The sequence below is a fragment of the Terrapene carolina genome, unplaced genomic scaffold, assembly GCF_002925995.2.
Source record: "Terrapene carolina triunguis isolate 2854851 unplaced genomic scaffold, T_m_triunguis-2.0 Scaffold88, whole genome shotgun sequence".
Classification (NCBI taxonomy): Eukaryota; Metazoa; Chordata; order Testudines; family Emydidae; genus Terrapene; species Terrapene triunguis.
Window position 1 is genome coordinate 34,029,231 of NW_020664439.1, and position 25,839 is coordinate 34,055,069.

Sequence of the window (25,839 nt, forward strand, 5' to 3'; positions counted from 1 at the left end):
CAGGGAAAGCCACTGGCGGGCCGGGCCAGTTTGTTTACCTGCCGTGTCTGCAGGTTCGGCCGATCGCGGCTCCCACTGGCCGCAGTTCGCCGCTCCAGGCCAATGGGGGCTGCGGGAAGCGGTGCAGGCTGAGGGATGTGCTGGCGGCCCTTCCCGCAGCCCCCATTGGCCTGGAACGGCGAACCACGGCCAGTGGGAGCCGCGATCGGCCGAACCTGCGGACGCGACAGGTAAACAAACCTGCCCGGCCCGCCAGGGGGCTTTCCCTGAACAAGCATCAGACCGGCTTTGAGAACCTCTGCTTTAGACCACAATCACATAAAGTCTTATGCATTTGCTTACTATTATGTTGTTGTTCATGTATTGTGAGTATTCATTATGAATTTAATGGAACTGCTCCCTATGCATCTGTGCAGGACTGATGGCTTAAATAGCATGATCCACTATTTCACTGCTGACCATCTTAGCAGAAACATCCAGCTATCCACATTCAGAGATTGTGGGTGGATCCTGAAAAAGTATCATCGCTCTCCACTGCAATCCAACTCCTTGTGGGCACTGTGCATCACATTTGCATAGTTCAGAAATACAACTAAATTTGAAATTCATATGAAAAGCAGATTTTTGTAAAAAGCAGCAGTATATCAGTCACTGAAAGTAGGAAAATTTTACTTTGTTATCTAGAGTGCAAGAAGTGACATTACAGAAGCGCTACAGAGAAAGGAAAATGCTGAAAAACATTGAAGTTTTTCCATTTTATAGTCAACACTTATTTTTCTTCATAAAGGATCAATGTTTTTGTATAAAAAATATGCATTTTTACAACTTATGCATGGAAAGATTTGGTGCAGAGGCAGACTGCAATTATTTTATTAATTTAAAACAACTAGAATTGCCTGCAGAGTGTTGTAATTACATTTTCTAAAAAAAAATCATTTAGAACCACATTTACATTCGATAACAATCAGATTTGCTTATATAAGAGAAACAGATTTGTCCCAATACAGACTTATATGTTCAGATAACTGTTCATCTGTTAAATAAGTTACAACCAGTTACCACAAAAGAAGAACACAAAGCTTTTCAAGACAAGCAAAATGACTTGCTGGCAGCAGCACTTCCCAGAAAGTAAACACTGCTTTGACTTTTGATGTCCTGTAAAATAAGAGAGCCCTTTGTAACACATGTTGTATGTGGTTTTAATTTTTTTAAAGGAGAGTCACTATATCTATCTATCTTATAAATTCAAGTGTTCGTGATGTATTTGTCATAGGGTTATTGTTGACGGTAGATGCATAAAAAGAAAGCAAGACATATATCACTTGCCCGTGTACCATAAAAGTCCTTCACAAATCATAGTCTCTTGCTACCTACTTGTCCCTGAAACTAGGAAAGGGGCATGTCACTCACATATCATGATGTCACACAATTATTTGTCTTCAAACATTCAAACACTGGAGAACATGAGACCTTCTGTCAGAGTTTTGTTTTTTGCTATATATAACTGTTAACACCAAATACCACTCATATCTGACTCATATAAATTAGGTAGGACAGAGACACACCACAACCAACTTTACTTGTAAAAGGTCCCCTCTACAAGGTTGTATAACTTTTTTTTTATTGCAGATTCTTCCTATTCCTATGCAAAATTCCCATCCTTCATGCATGTTTTTGACAAAGCTCTGTATGTGGGAAGCACTCTAATACAATGAATATCAATAAAAAAACCTCATATTAATAGTTTGAAGTCTGTGTTCTGTATCCCGCTCTGTGTCAGATCCAGAGGATAAGCATTTGTTACAGTCCCCAGCTGGCTCTTTAGCTCACTTTCTCTTTCAGTTCTACAATTCCCCTGTTCAATCCCTGGTATGTTGGCCAAGAGAGTGGTAGTTACAGATATACATTGTGAAATTTATGCCATCCACATCTAGGAGTATTCCATAGTCTAATTTTGTAGAGCTTGGTAATAGATAAGAAAAGGTATTGGAGCTAATTATGAAAGAACGTCATAAGGTTCAGAGTTTGGGTGTAGCTCAGATAAGCAGTTAAGGATTGAGATGCTTAGTGAACCCTTGGCTTTGCATATCATAGTATTTTAGCTCTTCCACTTCTGGTTCCAACAAAAAAAAACCCCACAAAACATTTAAAAAAACCCGCCAAATGTTGCAGAGTCTAAAGCTTGGTTTGAGTCCAGTTCTAGAAATGGGAGAAGATTGGGGCTTTCAGAAATAACCTTTTTTACTATTTATTTATTCTTAACTGGTAGGCTCCTAGAAACACATCCCCCTACTGCTAAGAAATAGCTGTGGTCTCTAATCAAATGCCTTACAGAAATCCAAGCATATGACATCAATACTATTACAGTTATCAACCATATTTATAATCTCATCAAAAAAGATATAAAATTAGTTGAAAGCATCTAGTTTCCATAAACCCACATTAATTGGCATTAATTATATTATCCTCCTTTAATTCTTTATTAATTGAGTCCCAGGTCAGCTGCTACATTAACTTGCCCAAGATTGATGTCAGACTCACAGGCCTATATTACCCATATTATCCCATTTACCCTTTTGAAATATTGGTACAATATTCGCTTTCTTCCTATCTTCTGGAGCCTCCCCAGAGTTCCAGAATTTATTGAAAACTACCATTAATGGTCCAGTGAGCACCTCAGCCACCTCTTAAAAAACTCTTGGATACAAGTTATCCAGATCTACTGATTAAAAAATGTCTAGCATTATTATTGATAATTCTACCATTTCCATCCAGTAATGGACCAGTTCCATTGTTAGGATTTTTTTTGTTCCTAATGTAGTTAAATTCTTATTGTCCTTAACATTACTGGCCATAGATGTCTCCTTGTGGCCCTTTGCTTCCCTTATCAATTTTCTACAATTCCTAGCTTATATTTATACTCATTGCTATCAAATTCTTCTTTCTTCCATTTATTTTTATTATATAAACATTTATAAAACATTTATATTTTATTTTTACACACACACACACACACACACACACACACACACACTTTTATAGCTGCCTTCACTTCCCCTCTAAACCCGGTTGGTTTTTTAACCAATGCAGCCGCCTTCTTTGATTGTAGCTTTTTGGGCATCTAGTAAAGTGTTCTTAAACAATTCCCAATTATCTTTTACTTTTTCTAATTAAATTCTTCCTCCGAGCTGACTGGGTTCATAATTGTTTTCAGCTTTGTGAAATTAGCCCTTTTAAAGTACCAAGTTATATTAATGGTCTGGACTTTATTCTGTTTGCACATTATAAATATGATCAAATCATGATCACTTGTACCTAACCTACCATTAATTTTTAGCTCTGTGATCCATTCTTCTTTACCTGCAAGATGAAGTTTAATATAGAATTCCCCTGGGTTACATGCAACATTTTTTGAGTTAGGAAATTATCACCTATAATATTTAGAAATTCCATGGATGTTTTAGCACTGGCAGCATGAGACCTTCAGCATGTCACTTAATCTGAAGTCCTAGCATGACATAGCTTTTTGTTTTTTTCTAAATGTTACTGACAGATGCATAAGTAGGCGGCATCTGTTCCATTGTGTGATCTGGTGGTCTGTAGCAGATACAGCTAAAACCCGCTTATGCTTTACCTATTAGGTCACTGATCCATATGCACTGAAAATCATTTTCTTTTGAGTTATCAATGACTTAGAAACAGGTAATGCCATTTTTGACAGAGTGCCATTTCAGTGCCACTTTTGCCCCCTTGAGCCTTCCTAAATAGGTTATAACCATTGATTTTAACATTCTGGTGGGCTGTGTTTTGGGACTTCCTATGTGTTAGCCCTTTGCTAACCCATTGATAAATGTCAGTCATTCCTAAGGAGCATGGATCAATACAATATGAACTGCTAAACTGAGATCCTTTAGTGTTACCAGAAACTAAAAAGCTTCCTTGTTCTAGAAAAGTTAAACTAACTAACTTGGGTATTTCAGTATGCACATAGTAGCCAATACATCACACTGAGCTGGTAAGGCCCATAGAAGTCACTATGAACAGATTATCAGATTTTACCTCGATAGCAAGATGAAGTGAGAGAGCCAGATGACACTCTGCAAGTTATGGTTAGTAGTAAATTATTAAGGAAACATTTGCTTTGAACTAACAGAAAACACAAAACACAACTGGATGCAATAATTAAACCTGCTGGGGCACAAGGCACTAAATATAAAAACTAAGTAAAAAGAACCACACTCACAAAAGCAAGTGGAAATGCTATGCATTCATTGTGCCATTCTGGGTGCATAGTTATAGCTCTTGTCAAAAAAAACAAAACAGTTACAGATATAAGAGAAATCATAAAAGCTTCATGGCTCCGCAGAAGCTGGAGGCACCAAAATACACATACAAAATGGGCTATTACTGCATGAGCATCACCTTCCTGTGACACAGCTGTGCATATCATCAATATTGAAAGATTGGCAGTGCCAAATACTACTTTAAAAGCAGTGTTTCCAACCAAAAACTGCAGTAAAAGACAGAAGGAAAATATCATCCCCTGAGAGGAAGCCTCAGGGAAATGACCCTTTTTCAGTACCTTACAAGGAAGTAGTTGCACTCAGGTTTTCCCCTTCCCCCATATCTGCAAACTTCTATTCTCAAGAATCGTTACACTGAAATCAATGGAAGCACTCTTGTGAATCTGGCTTTGAAGATATAGTATTACTGTCTCTAATGAGTTGGCTCAACAATGATGGGTTTTCCACATAAACAAACAAGAACAAAATGAAAAATATGCTTCTACATGTTTCAGTTTTTCGACAAAACAGAAACAGGTCAGAAAAGGGGAGTGGAGGAAGACCCTCAAACTCCATCTTTTCAGTTTTTCATCAAAACCAGAAAATTTCAAATAATGAAAATTTTCATTTCAGCCAGAACACTTTTTCCCTTCAAAAACCAGCCAGCTCTAGTTTTTCTTCTAACTCTAGTTTACTGTTTAGTTTGCTATGCTGCTCCAATCTGTATTTTAGTGGATGCCCAATGATCCCGCAGCCCTTTGCTGGATGGGCAGTGGAAATATCTGCAAGGCTCTGGGGTTGGATTAAGGGACACTGTCAGGCATATCATCCTGAGCCTGGCTTAGTGTACACCATCAAAATGATCCCTGAATGGAGACTGTATTTAGCTACATCATTTTTCACCTTCAGCCTCCAAAACAGTCCAGGCTAAAACATAATTTTTATCTCCTTAGAAAAGTATCTTGCAGGGAACCCACACGGTCATAAAACAGGAGGAGTAGGCACATCCACTTACGACTATTTCCGCTGTGAGAAGTGGGATCTTTTAATATCAAGGTTGAAGGCAGAAGGGTTGAACAGACTAACTATGGACATATATTTTTTTCCAAGGTACAAAATATACTTTCAATAAAGAAGTTTGGCCTTTTACTCTAACAGAGCTTCAAAAGACTGATTATGCTGATGAACATGATTTTAAAATGAGTACTCTAGGTACAATTACTGCATTCCTTGAAAAACAGAACAGATGGTAACAAGGTGCTTATTTTAAGAACAGGGCATTATTGTTCCACATAATAGTGCATCTACTCAATAACCTCCTTTGCCTTGATGGGGCACAGCAGCATCTGTCTGATTGGGGGGGGGGGGGGGTGAAAGAGTGGCTGGCTAAGACTTGCAAAAACTGGCCGTGAATCTACATGTCAGACCCTTTCAAATACATTTCTGTAATTGACTTTATATAATCCAAGGCATTTTGATCTGGAGATGCATCTCCTTCATAGGCCTTTATCATTTAGGCACAAATATATGCATGCATGACCTTTGTTCACCTGCCTGGCTTCCCCTAGAAAGAGCCTAATTTTTTACTTTCACCAGTTTTATGCTGTGGTAAATCCAGTCATTTCAACAGCATTAATCAGGATTTACACTGGTGTAAGTGGGAACAGAATCAGGCCTATGTATGCATGTGTTCAGTAAGAAAAACCCTCCCAACTAACCCTTTCTTTCCCCAGAAACACACTTCCTTTTCCTCAGGATCAATCATACTATGGATAAGATTTTTCAATATGACTCATGTTTGGTTGCCTTAATTTTTGGGTACTCTACATGATACATTTCAATGGGGTCTGGTTATATCAGGGTGGGTGCTCGGCTCTGTCTGAAAATTAGGCCCAGTGAGACATTCTACGTTGGGCATCCAAAAATCATTGATCACTTTTGAAAATCTTAGCCACAGCTTCTGTAGTTCTTCCATGCAGAGTGCTCAGCAGCTTATGCCTACCGTTAGCAACCCCTGTGGCCAACGCAAGCACTGTGATCAGTTCCAGAGAAAGTTCCAGACCCTTCAGGACAGGGTTTAATTTCCCCTCTCTGGAAGATACACTGTGGCTAGCCGTAACAGGAACGTCCTCAGCGTTCCAGGAGCTACTATCCTCGCACTGCCAGACCATTTCATAACTGCAAACATACAGATATAATAGGCTGCCAATCGTACAATGTTGCATCAAGGACCGATCTCTGTGTCTGGCCTCTTACTCAGTAAGCTAAAGAACTAGCACAAAGTAAACACTGTAAAGCAGTAACACAAAGTAAACACAGCTGCATATGGCTGTGAGGACCCTTCCCTGTCTATACTGTAAGGCTCCTCTCTCTCCCCCTCCCCCCCAGTTTGTAAGTTTAGATATATTTAAAAGCAATCAACTCTCCATTCAAAAAGCGTTTGAGCATTTCAGGATGGGACACACAGAGTGTGCAGGAATAGGCAGTTGGTGAATACTGAGAAATAAATTTCTGGACTGCCCCATTTCCCCACATCAAACAGACCTTTGGGTCACAGCTTCCTTCAGTGTTGCTCCTAGAGCAGGGGCGGGCAAACCTTTTGGCCTGAGGGCCGCATCGGGTTTCGTAAATTGGATGGAGGGCCGGTTAGGGGAGGGGGTCGTGGCCCGGTCCCCACCTCCTATCTGCCCCCCCCTCCCCCCGGGACTCCTGCCCCATCCAACCCCCCTGTTCCCTGACAGCCCCTCTGGGACCCCGGCCCCATCCACACACCCCGGCTCCCTGTCCCCTGACCACCCCCGAATCCCCACCGCCCCATCCAACCTCTCCTCTCATTCCTGACACACACACCCCGGGACCCCTGCGCCATCCAACCACCCCTTCTCCGTCACCTGACTGCCCCCGGAACCCCTGCCCCTGACTGCCCCCTGTTCCTCCCCCAACCTCTACCCACACCCCTGCCCACCACCCCAAATTCCCTTGCCCTCTATCCAACCCCCCCTGCTCCCTGCCCCCTTACCGCGCAGCCTGGAGCACCAGTGGCTGGCGGCACTACAGCCGCACCGCCCAGCTGGAGCCGGGCCACACAGCCGCCACCGCACAGCACAGAGCACCGGGTCAGGCCGAGCTCTGCAGCTGCGCTGCCCCAGGAGCTCACAGCCCCGCTGCCCAGATTGCGCCAGCGGCGGAGCGAGCTAGCTGAGGCTGTGGGGGAGGAAGGACAGCAGGGGAGGGGCCGGGAGCTAGCCTCCCGGGCCAGGAACTCAGGGGCTGGGCAGGACCGTAGTTTGCCCACCTCTGCCCTAGAGTTTGGCACCCTTGGATACTAATCCTTGGAAAACTTGCTGGGATTGCTTAAGAGTGGTGTAAGGTGCTCCTCTTCCCCAAAAAGTGAAAGATTACAGAACACTGTGTGTTAAGTGTAAACTGACTTAAATTGCCAGACACATTATTATGACCGAACCCTGGGGCTAGGATATTTAATTCATTCTTGGAGTGGTTTAGCTGGAGAAGTAGGGAAAGAAAGATACAACAAAAAGGCTGCTGTTCCTCCTTCCAGGGCTCCTGAGGGCAATTTGGTGACAACCCCCAGTCAGAACTAACCTGTGAGGAGGATTCTAGACATTACTCCTCAGAGCACCAATTTCTGACCCATTCAGTTTTTAACTCCTCTTATTATAGCTGAGCATGCTGGTGCTACTTCCTGGGGAATCAATGAAGAGGGTGATTAACCAGTGTACCCCTGGTACACACACACACTTCTTGAAGAGACTGCTGCAGCGACCCTAGACTTCAAGGTCACTTTTTTTTCCCTTCCTTTTTGAGGGTTTGTTTTTAATCCGTGACACTGCTAGCCATGGGTGGCATTTTTATGCTTGTGCAGCCATAAGATTCTTTCTTAATATTTTGCCTGAAAATAATGCTTTGAAGAGAGTTGTTGCCTTAGGGGGTGTTCCCTGCTAAACTGCAGCAGTTTATGATGGGTACTAGATGCCTTTCCTTCGAGTAGGATGATGTTACATGCTTAGTTCAAACAACAGCCTACCCTAGATGGATGATTTGTCAGATGATGATGATGATCCCAGTGGTTCAGATCAACATTTGCTTTACGATTCCAGAATCCCTGATTTTTAATAACTTTTGGTTTGTGATTAAAATGCTTTATAAATTAGACATTTTATATGTCAATATATTTATGATAATTACTTAATTTCTGTGCTGGTAAACTGTCTAGCTGTTTCTTAGACTGTTCTTTAAATTACCCGGGATGTCATTTTAAGTTTTGTTTTTTCTTTGTCCTTTTTCTCTTCATCATCTTGCCAATTTTATCATGATGGGCCACATTATTTCCTAGCCCTCACCTGGCTGTAGAGGGGACTAGCTGGATGAAAGGATTTCCCTCCCACCTCACCCCTGAACAGCTGGGTTAGAGCCACTCAGGTCCAGGTCCTGTGCACAGCTGCATGACTGCTGCTACTTTCCCTGGCTCTCATGCAAGCAAGTGGGAGGGGAAAGGGTGGGAAGCAGGCAATAATGGCTCAGTCATCTCCCTCTGTGTGCTGACCAAGGAGCTGGCTGCACCTTTTCAGGGGTGCAGTAAGTCACTTTTCCCCCTCCTGGCACAAGAGGAATGTCCAGGGTGGAATGGTGATGGAGTCACAATAGCTCCTGCAATAACACACCCATGTGCCACCCTTTATTTAAAACTGCGCCTAAACACCACAATCTAGACCGGGGTGGCCAACCTGAGCCTGAGAAGGAGCCAGAATTTACCAATGTATATTTCCAAAGAGCCACAGTAATATGTTAATAGCCTCCCATCCGATCCCCCACCCACCACTCCCAGCGCCTCCCACCCACTGACAGCTCCACTGATCAGCACTCCCCCTCCCTCCCGATCAGCTGTTTCGTGGCGTGGAGGAGGCTCGGGGGTGGGGGGGGGGAGGAGGAGTGAGAGCACAGCAGGCTCAGGGGAGGGGGCGGGAAAGGGTGGAGTGGGGGCAGAGCCAGGGGTTGAGCAGTGAGCACCCCCCGGGGAAATTGGAAAGTTGGCGCCTGTAGCTCCAGCCTCAGAGCCGGTTCTGTACAAGGAGCCGCATATTATCTTCTGAAGAGCCGCGTGTGGCTCCGGAGCCACAGGTTGGCCACCCCTGATCTAGACCTATTAATTATGTTTAATTGTTGATATGTTTTCAAAGAAAAGCAGAACAGTCCCTAACCAGAACCTTTCCCCCCATGTGGCATTATCAGCTCTAGGAAACAAGAGCCTGTTCATCATTCCTACATTTCCTTCCCGTCCCAAATAAGCAATAAATCCAGACCCTTGTTGTATATAAGAAAATATGAACATATTTTGCATTATTGGCCAAATTCTCCTGTTACACCAGAATGGCTTACTCCAGCAATAATGAAGAATGGAGTTTGGCCCTATGCTTTAAATAACGTTTTTTAAATGGGGGACTTTGGCTGCCTAGTTTGTTTAGTGAGATAAGGTGGATGAAGCAGTATCTTTTATTGGACCAACTTCTGTTGGTGAAAGAGACAAGCTTTTGAGTTTACACAGAGTTCTTCTTCAGGTCTGGGACCAACACGGCTACAACACCAGTGCAAACAACGTTTAGAGTAATTTTTCCTTTGATGGGACATAGCAGCGACTGCCTCTTCAAGATGCTAGGGTGACATTGGATTCTGAATGTTTTATAAAAACTCAAGGTTCAAGGCAGTGTGTGAGGGTTGAATTGGGTTTTTTTGGTTTGGGGTGGGTTTTTTTGGTCTTACCCAATTCAAACATACATCGGCTTTTGGCATACTCCACTATGATAAAACCAAACCTAGGAGGAAACTATGGTTATCACCTTCCAAGACTGTTAAACCACTTCCTCAAAACAGTTCATACAAAGTTCTGTTCTTCTGAAGGGAACTTAAAAAAGGGACAACTCTAAAACTGTAAAAAAGTTATCAATCTAAGCAAGGTCACCACCAAAAAGTGACTTAACCTTTTCTCTCAAGTTTGCATCTTTTTGAAAGACACTCATTTAAAATAAAAACAACAGGATCAAATCAACAGGTTGAACTCAATAGGAGTTTGCCATAGACTTCAGAGGGACCGGGATTTGGCCTACCTGGCATCTAAAAACAGAAAATCACTCTAAAAAGATCTTCTTTAATCAGAAGGAGAGTATGCACATGACTGCTGCATTATTTAGTTACTATGGTTACCAATAAATATTAACAGGCTGCTCCTTAGTTTGCTTTAATATAACAGATTTAATCAATTAGTTTTCCCATGCAATAATCCCATTCCAAAACAAGCATAAGATTTATCTCGCCCCTAAACTCCTGGCATTCTATCCACCACTAAGAGATGCTACAGGGTGTATTCAACTTCCAGAGTAAGGGTGGAGATAGTGTTCATGATGCTTCCCCATCTCCACACAAGGGAGAGTGGCCTGTATCATGCCCAAATACTGGGTCTCTCTTGGGACAACACACAACATTAAACAGGGAGTCACTGACCCAGCCTGTTGAGGTAATGTATTTGGAACATCATGATCTTGACATGAGAGTTCAGTTGGTTCTGTTAATATATTATGAAGTAATTCTATATACTCAGAGGAATCTCCACTCAGACCAATTGTGCCTCTTCTGTGAGATCAGAGCAGCAGTTTCAGATTGAACCACTTTAGAGCTAGTTTCAAGCAGCTGCCAGCATTATCGAGAAAACTGTTTCTGTGCAGGAGCACAGATTATCTTCCTAAAACAGTGGTTTTCAGCCTGTGGTCTGTGGCTCCCTGGGGGGTCCGCAGACTATGTCTAAGTTTTCCAAAGGGGTCTGCAACTCCATTTGAAATTTTTAGGGGGTCCACAAATGGGAAAAAAAGGTTGAAAACCACTGTCCTAAGACCCTGCCCATTTTGGAAGCAGAATCGTGTTTGACAATACAATAGCTTAGTAAAACCATAATTGCATAAGCTTTGTGATGGGGTGTGAACCCCACAGCGTCTCCAAAAGAGTTAACTGGAGCTGGAGAGCTCAGTTAGAGCACCTGATTGCACCTGAAGGCGGAGCCAGGCCCAATTAAAGACAAATCCCAGCTGGGGGAGGAGCTAGATGGGCACTGTAAAGCGAGGAAATCCAGAGATGTTTGCAGGTAGAGAGGGGAAGAATTCTGCAGTGCTGCTTTTGGCAATAGAGACCAACAGGGTTGAAAGGAAGCCCAGTGGTAGCATTAGCCCTGGGATTGTCTACTAAGTAAAGATTTCTGGCAAGAGGCCAGGAGAGAGACGGCGAAGTCACCAGGGTGGAGCAAGTGAGCCCTGACAAAATGGCAGGACCTGGACCTCCAGGGAGGTATTCGACTGAGGAACATAGCCAAGGGGAAACTTAAGAGGGATACAAGTTTGAACCCAAGAAAGGGAGAAGTTGTTTAAATTTGCATTTTCAATTGGGATTTGTTGAAGGACTCCAGGCCTGTGCCTTGAAAGAGGATGAATCTTGGGAAGAGAAAAAGGTGATGAGTCCTCACGTGAGGGATGTAAGTGTGACACTGACAGACCCCGGTTGTCGTCAGGATTGAACCTGGGACCTCTGGAGTTTAATGTATGAGCCTCTACTGCATGCATATATATATATATATATAGAGAGAGATGTCTGGGTGCCACTAGATGGGACAGAACACCACACCCAGGAGGTGTGGGGGTTACATAAGGACCACTGGAGACCCGACCCAAGGTCTTGAAATTGTTTGTTGGGTTCTGTTATCTTGGAAGGGGCAGAGGGAAACTATAAAGTGATCTGGCTGGAGGGCTATCACAAGTAGAGGTAGACCACCACAGGGCTGGACGAGCTGTCAGCAGGTGGCACTGGACAAGAGGAGCCTGGTGTGCTATGCCCACCCACAAGGGGCATGTGTCAGCACTAAGTTCACTCTAATACATCTTGCTATATACTACAGGGCTTCAGACTTACTTTATAATCAAAGGGTTTGAGCCGTTTAAATGTCATGAGAGATGCCTGTGTTGAGCTTCTGGGGCTGCAATAGTTTTCCCCACCAACAGGTGTGGCTGCCCAGCCACACAGGGCAGCTCCATGAGAGGGAGTGATGGAGGAGGAGCCAAACATGCTAAAGTAGCCTCCGCTGTCTTTTCACTTATTTCATCTGCTGTAGGTTTGGGGCAGAGGGTTGTAGCCTCCAATCCCACCTGTCTTGCTGGAAAGGGGACTCATGTTTGCCCGTGGCCATTTTGGATAACCATGTGGGAGAAGGGGAGAGCTCCACCTTTTGGCCCCATCACAGCTATAGCAGCTCACTGGGGCTACCTTTTCCTCCCTCTCAGCAGCAGGGATGGTGCAGGGGTATTTTCCAACTGAAAGACAGAGACTCCCAAAGGAATTGCAGGGTGGGGGGAAGAGACAGGAAAAAAAATAAGTAAATTGCTTATGCTTAGGGAGAGGAATAATTTCAGTTTTTTCATCCCCTAGAAGGCACAACATACACACCACACTTATGCTCTTCTACCTCTCCTGCCTAAACCCAGGGAGCTGTTCCAAATTTAATCAACACATGAACCAATCCAGCATGTATTATTTTAGTGGCATGAGTGCTTCTTCAACAGACCAATCACCTATATATGAAGTTCCTGTCCTTTCTGGGATCCCCAGCTACAAATGAAGTTGGGTATCTTTTGCAACTGTGCTCAAAAAGAAACTCCCATAGCAATAGCACTGATTTCTTTTTAAGCTAACACCTAGAGAGCAAGCCCACCACAATCAGCCTAGTCTATTTATCATTGATAAAAATTTTAACATCTATACAATGCAAAACTTGTTCTCACCTGCCTACGCACAAGGAGCGATTAAAACTGATTACTGTACTTCCTGTTAGCAGAAATATTCAACAGCTATTTTGTACGCCAACCCCAATGATACACTGAAAATCAGAACTACTTTACTGTAAATCTATACAGCCAAAGCTATTGCTGACTTTCTTTTCAAAGGACCGCATCCAGGTCCATAAGACCATGCATGGTACAATCCAGGATTCAAAACAATCCAATTCTAATGGTAGGCCACTTGGTTTGTCTTCATACACATCCCTGCACTGACTGTGAATAATACAAATCTCTATGCAATTAAGAGTATTGCAGGGGTGTCAGATAATTAAATGCCAGGACACAAATGAATGATACATGCTACTAGCTATGGTACAGCTTGAACAACAGCAGTAAAGAAGGTTCCCCACACCCTATTCCTAATGTGTGACAAACCCCTGGTGTGGAGGAACCATCTATACGGATATCGAGTTTGGTTTCCACATCCATTACTTCCTCAGCCTCTTTCCTGAGCACCTACATCAGCACCTGTTGTAATGGTGCTTTATGCAATATGAACACTTACCCACCAAAAAACAATTGAGCCACTGAACTTTCAGTTAACTGCTAATGGTGAATGCTATGCAGGGTCCAGCTGCAGAGGCTGACAGTCGGCTTGCCAGTGTATGCAGAATTTGAACCTCCAGAAGCACCCCCGCAAGCACACACATCTCCTTCCATCCCATGACACCATTTCTTCCTAAAGCAACACCAGTCCCATGGCAACTCCCAATCTCCAGACTCACTGTTCCTATCTTCTAAGGAGAGAGGAGGCTAGGCCAGGAGGCCCAAACTCTCACCTCACTCAGTCTTGGAACTGGTTGGTCAGCCAGAGAATAGTCGTCTGGTGTACAGGAAACCATGACTGTTCCCTTGACATCGTAACATAGTCATAGTCTGCCCCTGCAGTTATTCTAGCATTTCCAATTATTTAAGCAGTCATTATCTACTAGCTGCCCTGGATTTAGATGAGTCACCATTTGATGCCTCTAGAAAACTTCAAGGAGCAAGCCCCTTGGCCAACAGAGGGAACAAGTTTAGAAGGAGAGAGAGGCAGGCCATTTGTATATCCTTGCAAGAGACAACAGTGAGAATGGGAGGGCTGAGAGCTTTCAAAATAGCATCTGCTCTAGTCTGTGAATTGTTCATGACCCTGGCCAGACTGTTCACGAATTTAAAAAGAATCTAAATCCACCCTAATTACAGGTGGACTCAGGATTATAGTGCTACATTTTGCAAAACCTGACCATTGACCAAGGCCAATTTTAAACTTAGAAAAAAAAAGATAGTTTAAGATTGGGGTGGGGGTGAATGGGATAAAGACAGAGCACATGCTATGGAACCCAGAGACTAGACTGCAGCACTGGTAACAATTATTCCTGAAAGTGCCTGTACTATACCCCATTAGGAGATGTTTTAGCGCCTCCAAACATGGACATGTATTACAAATACTGCAAAATAGGTAACGCATGCATTGCCTTAATCAACTCTTTCCATTGTTGGAATTCAGCTGCCAGAACCAGGGACCCTCTCATTTAATATGAAATCTCATAAAAGGTAATAAGCCTGCTCCTTCATCGAATGGGGCCTAATTGCCCAATGCCATTTCTGAACTTACAGTATGAAATCTTATTAAAAATTCTTATTTATTTATATATAAACTGGCAACCAGTTTACCTTAAACAACAGATTTAGAAATAAAACAGATACCTTAGATGGGAATACAGTCATGTTTCACATGATCAATTTAATTCTTCCCATGTACAGTGGATAAAGGAATTTGGTCAAAGTGTTCACTAAACTGAATTCTGCCAACTCCACTCTAAACATTTAAAATAAAGATCTTTGTACACAAGGTGAGAAGTGGGAATGAGTGGAAAAAAGAACTGAAATTCTCAGATGAGGTTACAAATCAAGGCTAACTAACTTTCAGTGAGTTGAGAATCTGCAAGATACCATATAGATACCAAAATTAGGAAGCCTTATTTGCTGTTCATAATTTGATCATAATATGGTAGCCATTTATTATCCTTCATTATGATGTTCTTTGCCACTTCTGGAGTGATTGAGTGGGTGCCTTTTAAGTAGGGTTGCCAACTTTCTAATAGCACAAAACCTAACGCCTCACCCCTGCCCTGCCCCTTCTCTGAGGCCCCGCACCTGGTCGCTCCATCCCCCCTCCCTCCATCGCTTATTCTCCACCATCCTCACTCACTTTCACCGGGCTGGGGCAGGGGGTTGGGGGGGGGGAGAGATGGGCTCTGGGCTGGGGGTGCAGGAGCTGGGTGGGGCAAGAAGTGAGGGGTTCAGGATGCACAAGAGGGCTCCAGACTGAGGTAGGCGGTTAGGGTGTGGGGGCAAGGATGAGGGGTTTGGGGTGCAGGAGGGGGCTCCGGGCTGGGGCCAAGAGGTTCAGAATGTGGAAGGGGGTACGGGCTCTGGGGTGGGTGGGGCTGGGAGTGGGGTTTGGTGTGCAGGAGGGGGCTCAGGGCTGGGACAGGGGGTTGGGGAGGGTGTGGGGTGCAGGCTCCAGGAGGGAGTTTGGGTGCGGGAGGGGACTCTGGGCTAGGGCAGGGCGTTGGGGTGCGGAAGGGAATTCGGGATGCAGGGACCTGGCGGCACTTACCGCGGCTCCCAGGAAGTAGCCACCAGGTCCTTGCTGCCCCTAGGCACAGGGGCAGCCAGGGAAGCTCCGCGCGCTGCCCTCGTGCCTGCAGGCACCGTCCCAGCAGCTCCCATTGGTCGTGATTCCTGGCCAATGGGAGGTGCTTAGCCAGCACTCAGGGCGACGGCAGCGTGCGGAGCCTCTGTGGCCGCCATGCGCCTAGGGGACGCAAGGACCTGGCGGCTGCTTCCAGGAGTCGTGTGGAGCCAGTGCAGGCAGGGAGCCTGCCTTAGCCCTGGGCCCCTGCTGCACCGCTGACTGGACTTTTGCTGACCGGAGCCGCCAGGTCCCTTTTTGACCTGGTGTTCCGGTCGAAAACCAGATGCCTGGCAACCCTATTTAAGAGAAGTACACTATGCACAAAGTAGCCAAGTCTTAAAACAACCAATCTAATAAAAAGTTATCTCAAAACGACATAAACAGAGCCAACACCCCAAAGTCATCTCCAGATCCACAGCTGAGCTCAGCCTGGTGCAGGCTAGAACAGTGCTCCTGATCTCTCTAACCTCTGCTGCCCTAAAATGTTCAGAGCACTGCAATCCAATGCACCTGTAACAGTACCAGCATGGGTCTTGCAGAACTTCTCATGAAAGCATGACTAGCAAGAAGCACCATCACAAGGATTGCTGTGGAACCTGCTCTGAGGCTGGTGGAGCAGTATCAGTAATGCTTTGAATGATGCAAGCTGAATAGTGGTGATGGTGCAGTGCTGGGGGCAGGGAGAAAGTGACAGTTGTCTCACTACCAGATTAAAGTTGCAGTTCTTTGTACTAGCAAGGAGAATTGAGGTAGAAGCAGTGAAATATCTGCTTCCTCATTGCAGAAACTGACTTGTTCAGGGTGGTGCAATGTGCCTTGCTCAATAGTCAAAGTGAGCACGAAAAGGAGTTTAAATTCAGCCCAGGAATATTACGTTTGTTTATGTTATCCCTCACCCTAAGTACAAGAATACCTCCCTCAACACAAGTGCACTTGTGATGTTGCACAATAGGCAGCAGCAGTGTGAAACTGACTGGAATCACAGAATGTTCTGTTTCAGACCCATGCTGCTGTGGGGGGCGGGGAAGGGGACAACCCTATGCAGCAGCAACACAGATGAAATTGAACTGGATGGTGCTTGGGAAGAGAAGAGATGGACCAAAGTTTTATCAGTTCTTACTCTCAGCATGCCCGCGTGGTGTGAGAGATGCAGAGTCAGATTAATTGATGTTTTTGTTCACGTATTTTATTGAGAACATTTTTAACAGACCACATTACAGACAGAAATAATAATGCATAGTTCCTATATACCACTTTTCATCAGTAGATCTTAAGTTTGTATTTATATATATTTAGTTACAATACACCTGGACTACTCCAAACAGGGTCACGTCACCAGTTGAAGCAAGGGACATCCCCTGTGTCAGATAATTATGTCTGGTGGCTTCCCCAGAGCCAATTGATTCTGTAGACTATCAGCTTGCATTTTAGCTGATGTGGCAGCTTAAGTCCTGGTGGGTCGGACAGCCTTGGGGAAATCTGCAAACTGTCCATAATAGGGCAAACCACCCAGACGGTTGAAATCTGAAGGCCAGGAGTCCTGCTGTGTTGCTTGCCCAAAGTATAGTAAGGTTTCAGGGTTGGAATGAGAAGAATGCTTGAAGCCTTCAGATAACTGGGGTTCTACTCTAATGAGTACCAAGAATAAGATAGTCAAAGGCATTTAGAAGTAGGATGGTTATTGAGATAAGGGATTAAAACAGGATAGATAAACATTCCAATAAAGCTAGTTTATGCCTGGGATGGGGGAGACCAGGAATCTTTAAGCTCTAGAAATCACTGCCAGCTCCATTTAGTCTCCAAGCCATCAGAAAGATAAGATTGGGTTCTCTTATAACTGTCAATGCACCCCTATTCTAGCTACAGGGGGAGGGATAGCTCAGTGGTTTGAGCATTGGCCTACTAAACCCAGGGTTGTGAATTTAATCCTTGAGGGATCCACTTAGGGATCTGGGGCAAAATCAGTACTTGGTCCTGCTAGTGAAGGCAGGGGGCTGGACTCAATGACCTTTCAAGGTCCCTTCCAGTTCTAGGAGATGGGATAGCTCCATTAATTTAATTTACCCCTATCTAGTCAATAGCCAAACAACATTAAGCTAATTATTAAACTCTTCAATATGATATAACATGAAAGATCTTTAAGGCAAATTAAATAAGATTATCTCCAAGTTTTGAAGACGTAATGCTAAGAGAATAAGATTTAAAAATAATCAGTCTCCTGGGTAGATCAGTAGTTACCTTCTTTATATAACACTTTACAACTAGAAATTCTGTACAGTAATTCCTCGCTTAACGTTGTAGTTATGTTCCTGAAAAATGCTACTTTAAGCAAAATGACGTTAAGAGAATCCAATTTCCCCATAAGAATTATTATAAATAGGGGGGCTTAGTTTCCAAGGAAATTTTTTTTGCCAGACAAAAGACTATATATATATAAACACACACACACTATAAGTTTTAAACAAACAATTCAATACTGTACATGGCAATGATGATTGTGAAGCTTGGTTGAGGTGATGGAGTCAGAGGGTGGAAGAGGGTGGGATATTTCCCAGGGAATGCCTTGCTGCTAAATGATGAACTAGCACTCGGCTGACCCCTCAAGGGTTAACACATTGTAATTAATGTAGCCTCACACTCTACAAGGCAGCACGAATGGAGGGAGGAGACACAATGGACACAAAGCAGTGGCTGCAAACATGCCATGCGGAAACTGAACGTGATGACGAACCCATGCTATCCCACTGGAGCGCACCACTCCCTCCACTTTCCAAAGTGCTGGGGGGTGCATGTGTGTGTGAGACAGAGATACACACCGTGTGTGTGTGTGAGAGAAAGAGAGAGAGAGACGCACATTGCCCCTTTAAGTACGCTGACCCCACTCTGAGTACACTGCCTTTTTAAGTAGATCAGCAAGTTGAGACAGCAGCTGCTGCCAGCAAGCTCCCTCTGTCCTGAACCATGTAGTGTCCCCCCTGCTCTGTGGAGATGGAGTACAGGAGCGGGGGGCAGGAGCAGGGGGAGAGGAACACCCTGACATCAGCACCCCTCTCCCTTCCCTCCCCATCCCCTGCACAGCAAGCAGGAGGCTTCCAGAAGCAGCTCCAAGGCAGAGGGCAGGAGCAGCAGATGGGAGTGGGGGGGGAGGGACACCTGAACTGCCCAGCAACTGATAGCCTGCTGGGCGGCTACCGCAGAGGGAACTTAGGAGAGCTGATAGGGGGGCTGCCAGCCCATCCTGGTTCCAAGCCCCCACCAGCTAGCTCCAATGGGCTGCTCTTCCTGCAAGCAGTGGACAAAGCAGGCGGCTGCCAAACAACATTATAAGGGAGCATTGCGCAACTTTAAACAAGCATGTTCTCTAATTGATCAGCAATGTAAAAACGAAACAACGTTAACCAGGACGACGTTTAGTGAGGAGTTACTGAACAGGGATATATTAATGTAATAGGGTTTTGAATGTGCCCTGAACAATTTTATAAGTCAGCACCTGTCATCTCTAAGTTTTGCTTCCAGTAATTATATTGTGGGTCACAAAAGCCGCACTACTTCCTCTAAAGTCCAATAGGAATATATTCTGAGGTAAAACTCAGGAGATAAAACTCGGACATGTTCTGTTCTGCAGTTCTCAATTCCCTAGTTTCCAAGGTTAATTTTCAAATACAAAGACTCATCCCATGTGAGCAGAGGCCATAGAACCCCCCCTCCCCCACCCCTTGCAAAACAGCTGTCCTACTCACAGTTGTGGAGTCATCCATTCCTACTGGCTCCCTCTCCCTCAAACCCTTGCTCTCATTTGGGGAAGAGTGGAAACTCCTCTGATAAATTAAATTAAAGGCCTGAAGCAGAAAAAAGGCACAAGCCCCAGACTAGGTGCTAAATTCAGTCCTGGTATAAGCAAATGCAGTTCCACCTCAAAAAAGTTTCATCCACTTGAACCCAGGTTGAATTTAGATAAGGAAAGTCAGAAACCTAAAAGATGGAACAGGGATCAAACTTCTGAAAATACAGATCTGTCGCATCTTACGCGCATTTAACATGCGCGATTTCAACTTTATACGATCGGCCAAAAAACAAAAAGAGAAAAACAACACTTTTAATACTATACCTGTAGTGCGAGCGATTTCACCCGCCATTGAACTCAATGGGGTTTTGGCGATACGCAGTTTTCACTTTACGCGCTAACCGCAGAACGGAACCCCCGCGTAAGATGAGACAGACCTGTAGTACCCTATCAGCCAAAGGCACGAAATGCTGCTTAATTTCTCCATCTCTGTCAGTTTTTAAACCAAGATTGGGTGTTTTTCAAAAAGATCTGCTCTAGGAATTATTTTGGAGAAACTCTTCAGCCTGTGCTATACGGGAGGTCAGACTAGATGACTCCAGTGGTCCCTTCGGACCTTGGAATCTATTCACTGAGAGTTCATTCAGGCATCAGGAACTGGCAAATGCAATAAGAAAGGCTCATATCTCCTCACCTAAGAAGGAAAGCTGGAAAAATTATGTAAATATTAAAAGTAAAGGAGTGGCATGTAGGTAAAAAAGAAGATAGGGCTCTGCTTTGAATTTTTTCCCCAGAAGAGGATCCTCCCATATATTTATAACTAAAAGTCGCCAGCAAATCCATTACCCTTCCACTGAATCTTATCTTGATCTATCTCTCTCCTGCTACTGCCACCACCTCCACCCAACCCAACCCAACCCAACTTTTTTTCTGAATCAAATGCAATGTCTACTGGACCCAGTTTGGGCTTGCAATCCCTTCTTACCCCCTCACTAGCTTCTGTTTAGAGTATTTCAGCATACTTATACTTCCAAAATTATCACAACAACAGCACCCATATCCTTAGAGAACAACTGATTATGCCAAAAGAAACATGGGAATAGTGTGGTTGACTAATTATAGATTTTGTTGCTGTTCTAATAAGAATAACCTTCTCAATTATCTCACCAAGTTAAAAATAGTGAATGAAATAATTCAAAGCTAAGTGTTTCTACAAAGCCAAGTGTTTAGGTTTATTTATTCTAAATCAAAATTCTTTGCCATTGGCAATGGTTTCTTATTTATTTTTAGCATTAAAGTAATTAGCACTCTTCCACAAGATGAACTGGGGCTCTTTACATTACAAAGAGCTCCAAAGAGAGGAAACCTAGCAAAGTAAATATTTGTAGTCACCAGCTTTTTAAAAGGACACTGTCAATTTAAAATCTAAGTCACTTAAAAATAAAAGTTCAAAGTACAGTCAGATATGGAAACTGCCCTTGAGTTTCTCTGCCAATATTTTTGTTTTGTGTTGTTCAAAGCATATATTCCTTTAAAAAATATTTTCTTCTCCCGTGTTGTTTTGTGAAAGACCCACACTAACAACAGGGGAAATGGACTATAAACAAATAACCGGATTCTCCAGCTTGTGTAGTCATTTATATTTGTGCTAAGAGGTCATAAAATACCACCAAACCAGAATTCTCCACACATTTACACAAGTGGTAGCATTGTACACACACTCTTCATAAATGGAAATGGCTAGGGCTCTACCAAATTTACATTCCATTTTGGTCAATCTCACGGTGATAGGCTTTTCATTATTTCAGCTATTTAAATCTGAAATTTATTGTGCAACAATGGTGTTGTAATTGTAGGGGTCTTGATCCAAAAATGAGTTGTGGCAGGGTCAGAAGGTTATTGTAGGGGGAGTTGTGGTACTGCTACCCTTACTTTTGTGGTGCTGCTAGCTGCAGTGCTGCCTTCAGAGCTAGGCAGCTGGAGAACAGTGGCTGCTGTCCGGGAGCCCAGCTCTGAAGGCAGCAGCAGCAGCGCAGAAGTAAGGATGGCATGGTATGGTGTTGCAACTCTTACTTCTGCACTGCTGCTTGCAGAGCTGGGCCCTCAGGCAGCAGCTGACACTCTCCAGCTGCCTAGCTCTGAAGGCAGCAGCACAGAAGTAAGGGTGGCATGGTATGGCATTGCCACCTTTACTTCTGGCTGCTGCTGGCGGGGCACTGCCTTCAGAGCTAGGTGCCCGGCCAACAGCTGCCGCTCCCTGGCTGCCTAGCTCTGAAGGCAGTACAGAAGTAAGGGTGGCAATACCATGATCCCCTCTAAAATAACCTTGTGACCCCCTGAAACCCCCTTTTGGGTCAGGACCCGCAATTTGAGAAACTAGTCTCCCCCATGAAATCGGTATGGTATAGGGTAAAAGCATATAAAAGCCCAGATTTCACGGGGGGGAGACCAGATTTCACGGTCCGTGATGCGTTTTTCATGGCCGTGAATTTGGTAGGGCCCTAGAAATGACTAAAGAAGATGCAAGGCAGTACAGAATCAGGCTCTAAGGACTGTAAAATGCAAATGATAGAGAAAATGGGAGGACTGGGACAGTGGGTGGAGTAAACTTTTTTTTCCCCAATCTCTTTCATTTCTATTAGTCTTAGGTGTTACTTGTAAAAATAGTAAGTCAAAAAAATCCTATTTGTGTGTTTTCTAAACTGATGGTGTCTGTTCATTTTTCTGTACGAAGTGTTCATATGTGTTTTGTAGTAAAAGGTTTATTACTGCCAAACAGGGCGTCTTTCAGTAGGAAATCTTATCTACCTAGTAGATATGTTGGCAATGGCTCCCAGAGTCCAGGATAAGTGCTTCTTTAAAAAAAACACATTATAAATCAAAATAATTGATATTTGATTTTTCTTTCATATTTTAATTGTTCAATAATAAATTAAAAGTAATCAAAGGTAAGAGGGCTGTAACATAAAATGCTGCATGATCCATTATGATGACCTTTTAATTGAGTTCTTCTGTCTTATTATGCTTTTATGTCTTTGTTTATTTTGATAGGAAAATGGTCCTCAACATAATGTTTAGAAAGTGGATGTTTATAAATCAGCCCCAATGACTACCATCTATAGATTCCTTCTCCTTTATTTGGATAGTATGTTCTGCTTTTCTTCAGTTTAGTGAGAGCAGCAGAAAACTTACTGAATTTTTATTTCAGTAGGCAACAGTTGTTCCTATTTCTCTCTTTCCTCTTCAAGTAGTGTTGGCAAAAATGCAAACTAGCTAAAGCAGGGGTAGGCAACCTATGGCACGCGTGCTGAAGGCGGCACGCGAGCTGATTTTCAGTGGAACTCACACTGCCTGGGTCCTGGCCACCGGTCCGGGGGGCTCTGCATTTTAATTTAATTTTAAATGAAGCTTCTTAAACATTTTAAAAACCTTATTTACTTCACATACAACAATAGTTTAGTTATATATTATAGACTTATAGAAAGAGCCCTTCTAAAAACGTTAAAATTTATTACTGGCACGCGAAACCTTACATTAGAGTGAATAAATGAAGACTCGGCACACCACTTCTGAAAGGTTGCCGATCCCTGAGCTAAAGGAACCCTTTAGCCATCTGCCACATACCCATCTCCCAGCCAAATGTTTATATATCCTTGGCCACTAGAGTGAAGATTCTGTCAAAAAATTCCCATGGCATTATAGTATTTCAATTTGAGGTAATAAAACTAAGTAGTGATGGTTTTAGATCAGAGGTGGGCAAACTATGGCCCGCGGGCCACATCCGACCCGCGGGACCATCCTGCCTGACCCCTGAGCTCCTGGTCGGGGAGGCGAGCCCCCGGCCCCTCCCCCGCTGTTCCGCCTCCCCAGCAGCTACGCCGCCGCATGGGCAGTGCTCTGGGCAGCGCTCTGGGCAGCAGGGCTGCGCACTCCTACAGGGCAGTGAGGCAATGTGTCTGGCTCCAGCCAGGTGGCGCGGCTGCCAGAGCGGCATGGTAAGGGGCCCAGGGCCTGGGGATTGGATAAGGGGCAGGGGGTTCCAGGGGGCAGACAGGGGACAGGGAGCAGGGGGTGATTGGATGGGACGGAGGTGCGGGGGGGCGGTCAGGGGACAAGGAGTGGGGCGGAGTGTCGGAGGTTCTGAGAGGGGCACTCAGAGGGTCGGAAGTGGGAGGGGTCAGATATGTGGCGGTGGCCAGGCTGTTTGGGGAGGCCTAGCCTTCCCTATCCAGCCCTCCATACAGTTTTGCAACCCCGATGTGGCCCTCGGGCCAAAAAGTTTTAGACCAAGCTAAACATGTTCAATAACTCATTTTCTTGAGATTAATAGATTGTGAGCCCAATCCTGCTGCTGTGTAAAGGCTGCATTAACAAATCTATAGTATTCATCCTACATATTGATGTATGTGATTGGATGTTTAATTATCATAACATGATCAATATTCATTTTCTAGCCACTTTTCAAAGTTTTTGGAAGGAAACATAAACAGTAAGGCCAAAGTTTTCAGAAATAGCCACAGATTTGTGTGTCCCTGACTTGAAACCAGTAGGGCTGGAGGCTCAGGGGTACTGAGGACCCATACCTCCCGTTGACCTGATGTTTCTTGCATAAATTTGACACCTTGCACCTAATTTTCAGAAGTGCTGAAGTAAATGGGAGCTGCAAGTTCTCAGCATCAGGTACAAAGTAGCTCAGTCGGGGGCATCCTAAAACTGATGCACAGGATGGATGGGCACTTTTAAAAATGTGGTGCTTTGAGCCAAGAAATTCAGAGCCCCACAAGGTTATTAACAAATCTTTATTTTAAAAAAAAACCCTGTAAGGATGTTCTACAAAAATATACCTATTATTATTAAAATATTCCTCTCCTGGTGTAGCTGCATGACAGGTGTAATGCACACCAGCCACATAATCTCACAGCTGAATCTCATGTCAGCAGACTCAGAATAAAACAGGCAAGACAACTTAAAGCAACTGGCAAAAGTAACTGTGTAAGAAGTGTTTTTGTGTTGCTGGATGAATAAGAACAGGAGGATGCTGGGAGTGTTCCTTTTCAAGCAGGAGATTGTAAAGTGCCCTGGGATCCTGGGGATTAAGAGAGAGGGGAAATTCTGGTCCCATCATAGTCAGTGGAGAAACTCCCATTGACTTCAATGGGGCCAAGATTTCAGGGACACTTGGTTATAGGGAGACAAGAGGAAACACTCTGGCATGTAGTTAGCAAAACCTGGTGTCTGGGGAGGGCAGTAAACTTGGTGAGCAGTTAGGGAGCTGCAGCCCAGGGCTCTGCATGGGCGGGGGGAGAGAGCATTCAGGAGCCACTGGGACAGGGCAGGGTCGGTGTGAGTCCCCTGCAGAGATCACTGCAAGCAGCATTACCTTGTAGCTGGGCTGAGAGCGACTCTTGGTGCTGCTGGTACTTGAGCGCCACCGCCTCGGCTTTCCTCAGCTGGCTCTGTAACTCGTAGTACAGCACGGCCCCGTAGAGGAAGCCGAACGCGACGGTCAGGAGCAAAAAGGTCTGGAAAATCCGCTTCTGTTTTCGGGAGCACATCCCGTTGCCCATAGTCCCTCCTCGGGTCCCGGAGCCCCCCCACCCCAGGCGGTTTAGCAGCAGCTGGAGGAGGAGGAGGAGGCAGCATTGGGCACCAAGGGACAGTGCCTGGAGGAGGGGACCCTGAGCGCTTAGTTCAGCCCCCTCCCACTGCTACTGCCCTGAAACCCGGGAGCTCTCCGCAGCCCGCCCGTCCCGAGCATGCTGCAGCCCGAGGGCTCTCTGCCGCGGGAAGGGGGCTCGGTGGATGCGGGAGGATGTCTCTGCTCTAGAGAGCAGCTCCCTGCCCCCCGCCTGCCTTACTCCAGGGCGGGGAGAGGTGGGGGCAGCAGCTCATCTGCTGGGGTGACTGGACGCGTGCTGGAGGATGGGGGGGGGTGTCTTTACACAGCAGCTCCCCTCGTCCCTGCCATCCTATCTGCGGGGCTTGAGGGCTGGGGCGGTATGTGCGCTGCAGTGCTCCTGCCCAGGGTACCAGTGTGTCTGTGGGTGCTGGGGTAGGGGGACTCTGTATCGCAGCTCCCCTGCTCTCCTGCTGGGGTTGCTTTGGGAGATGGTCAGAGGGCGAGCGTGTTTCTCTGTCAGCTCCCTCCTCGCCTGCCCGCTCTAAGGGGGGTGTCTGTGTGCATCAGCTCCCTCCCCT

General features: G+C 44.9%; 1 protein-coding gene across 1 annotated transcript in view; it reads right to left on the bottom strand.

The window, feature by feature from the left end:
- GOLIM4 (golgi integral membrane protein 4) overlaps positions 1–25,798 on the bottom strand; it is a 64,954-nt gene extending 39,156 nt beyond the window's left edge. Inside the window, exon 1 of the mRNA XM_024195599.3 lies at positions 25,022–25,798. Coding sequence (XP_024051367.1) covers positions 25,022–25,208 — 187 coding nt within the window. The 5' untranslated portion in view covers positions 25,209–25,798. The remainder of the gene's footprint in view (positions 1–25,021) is intronic.
- Between the last annotated feature and the right edge of the window lie 41 nt (positions 25,799–25,839).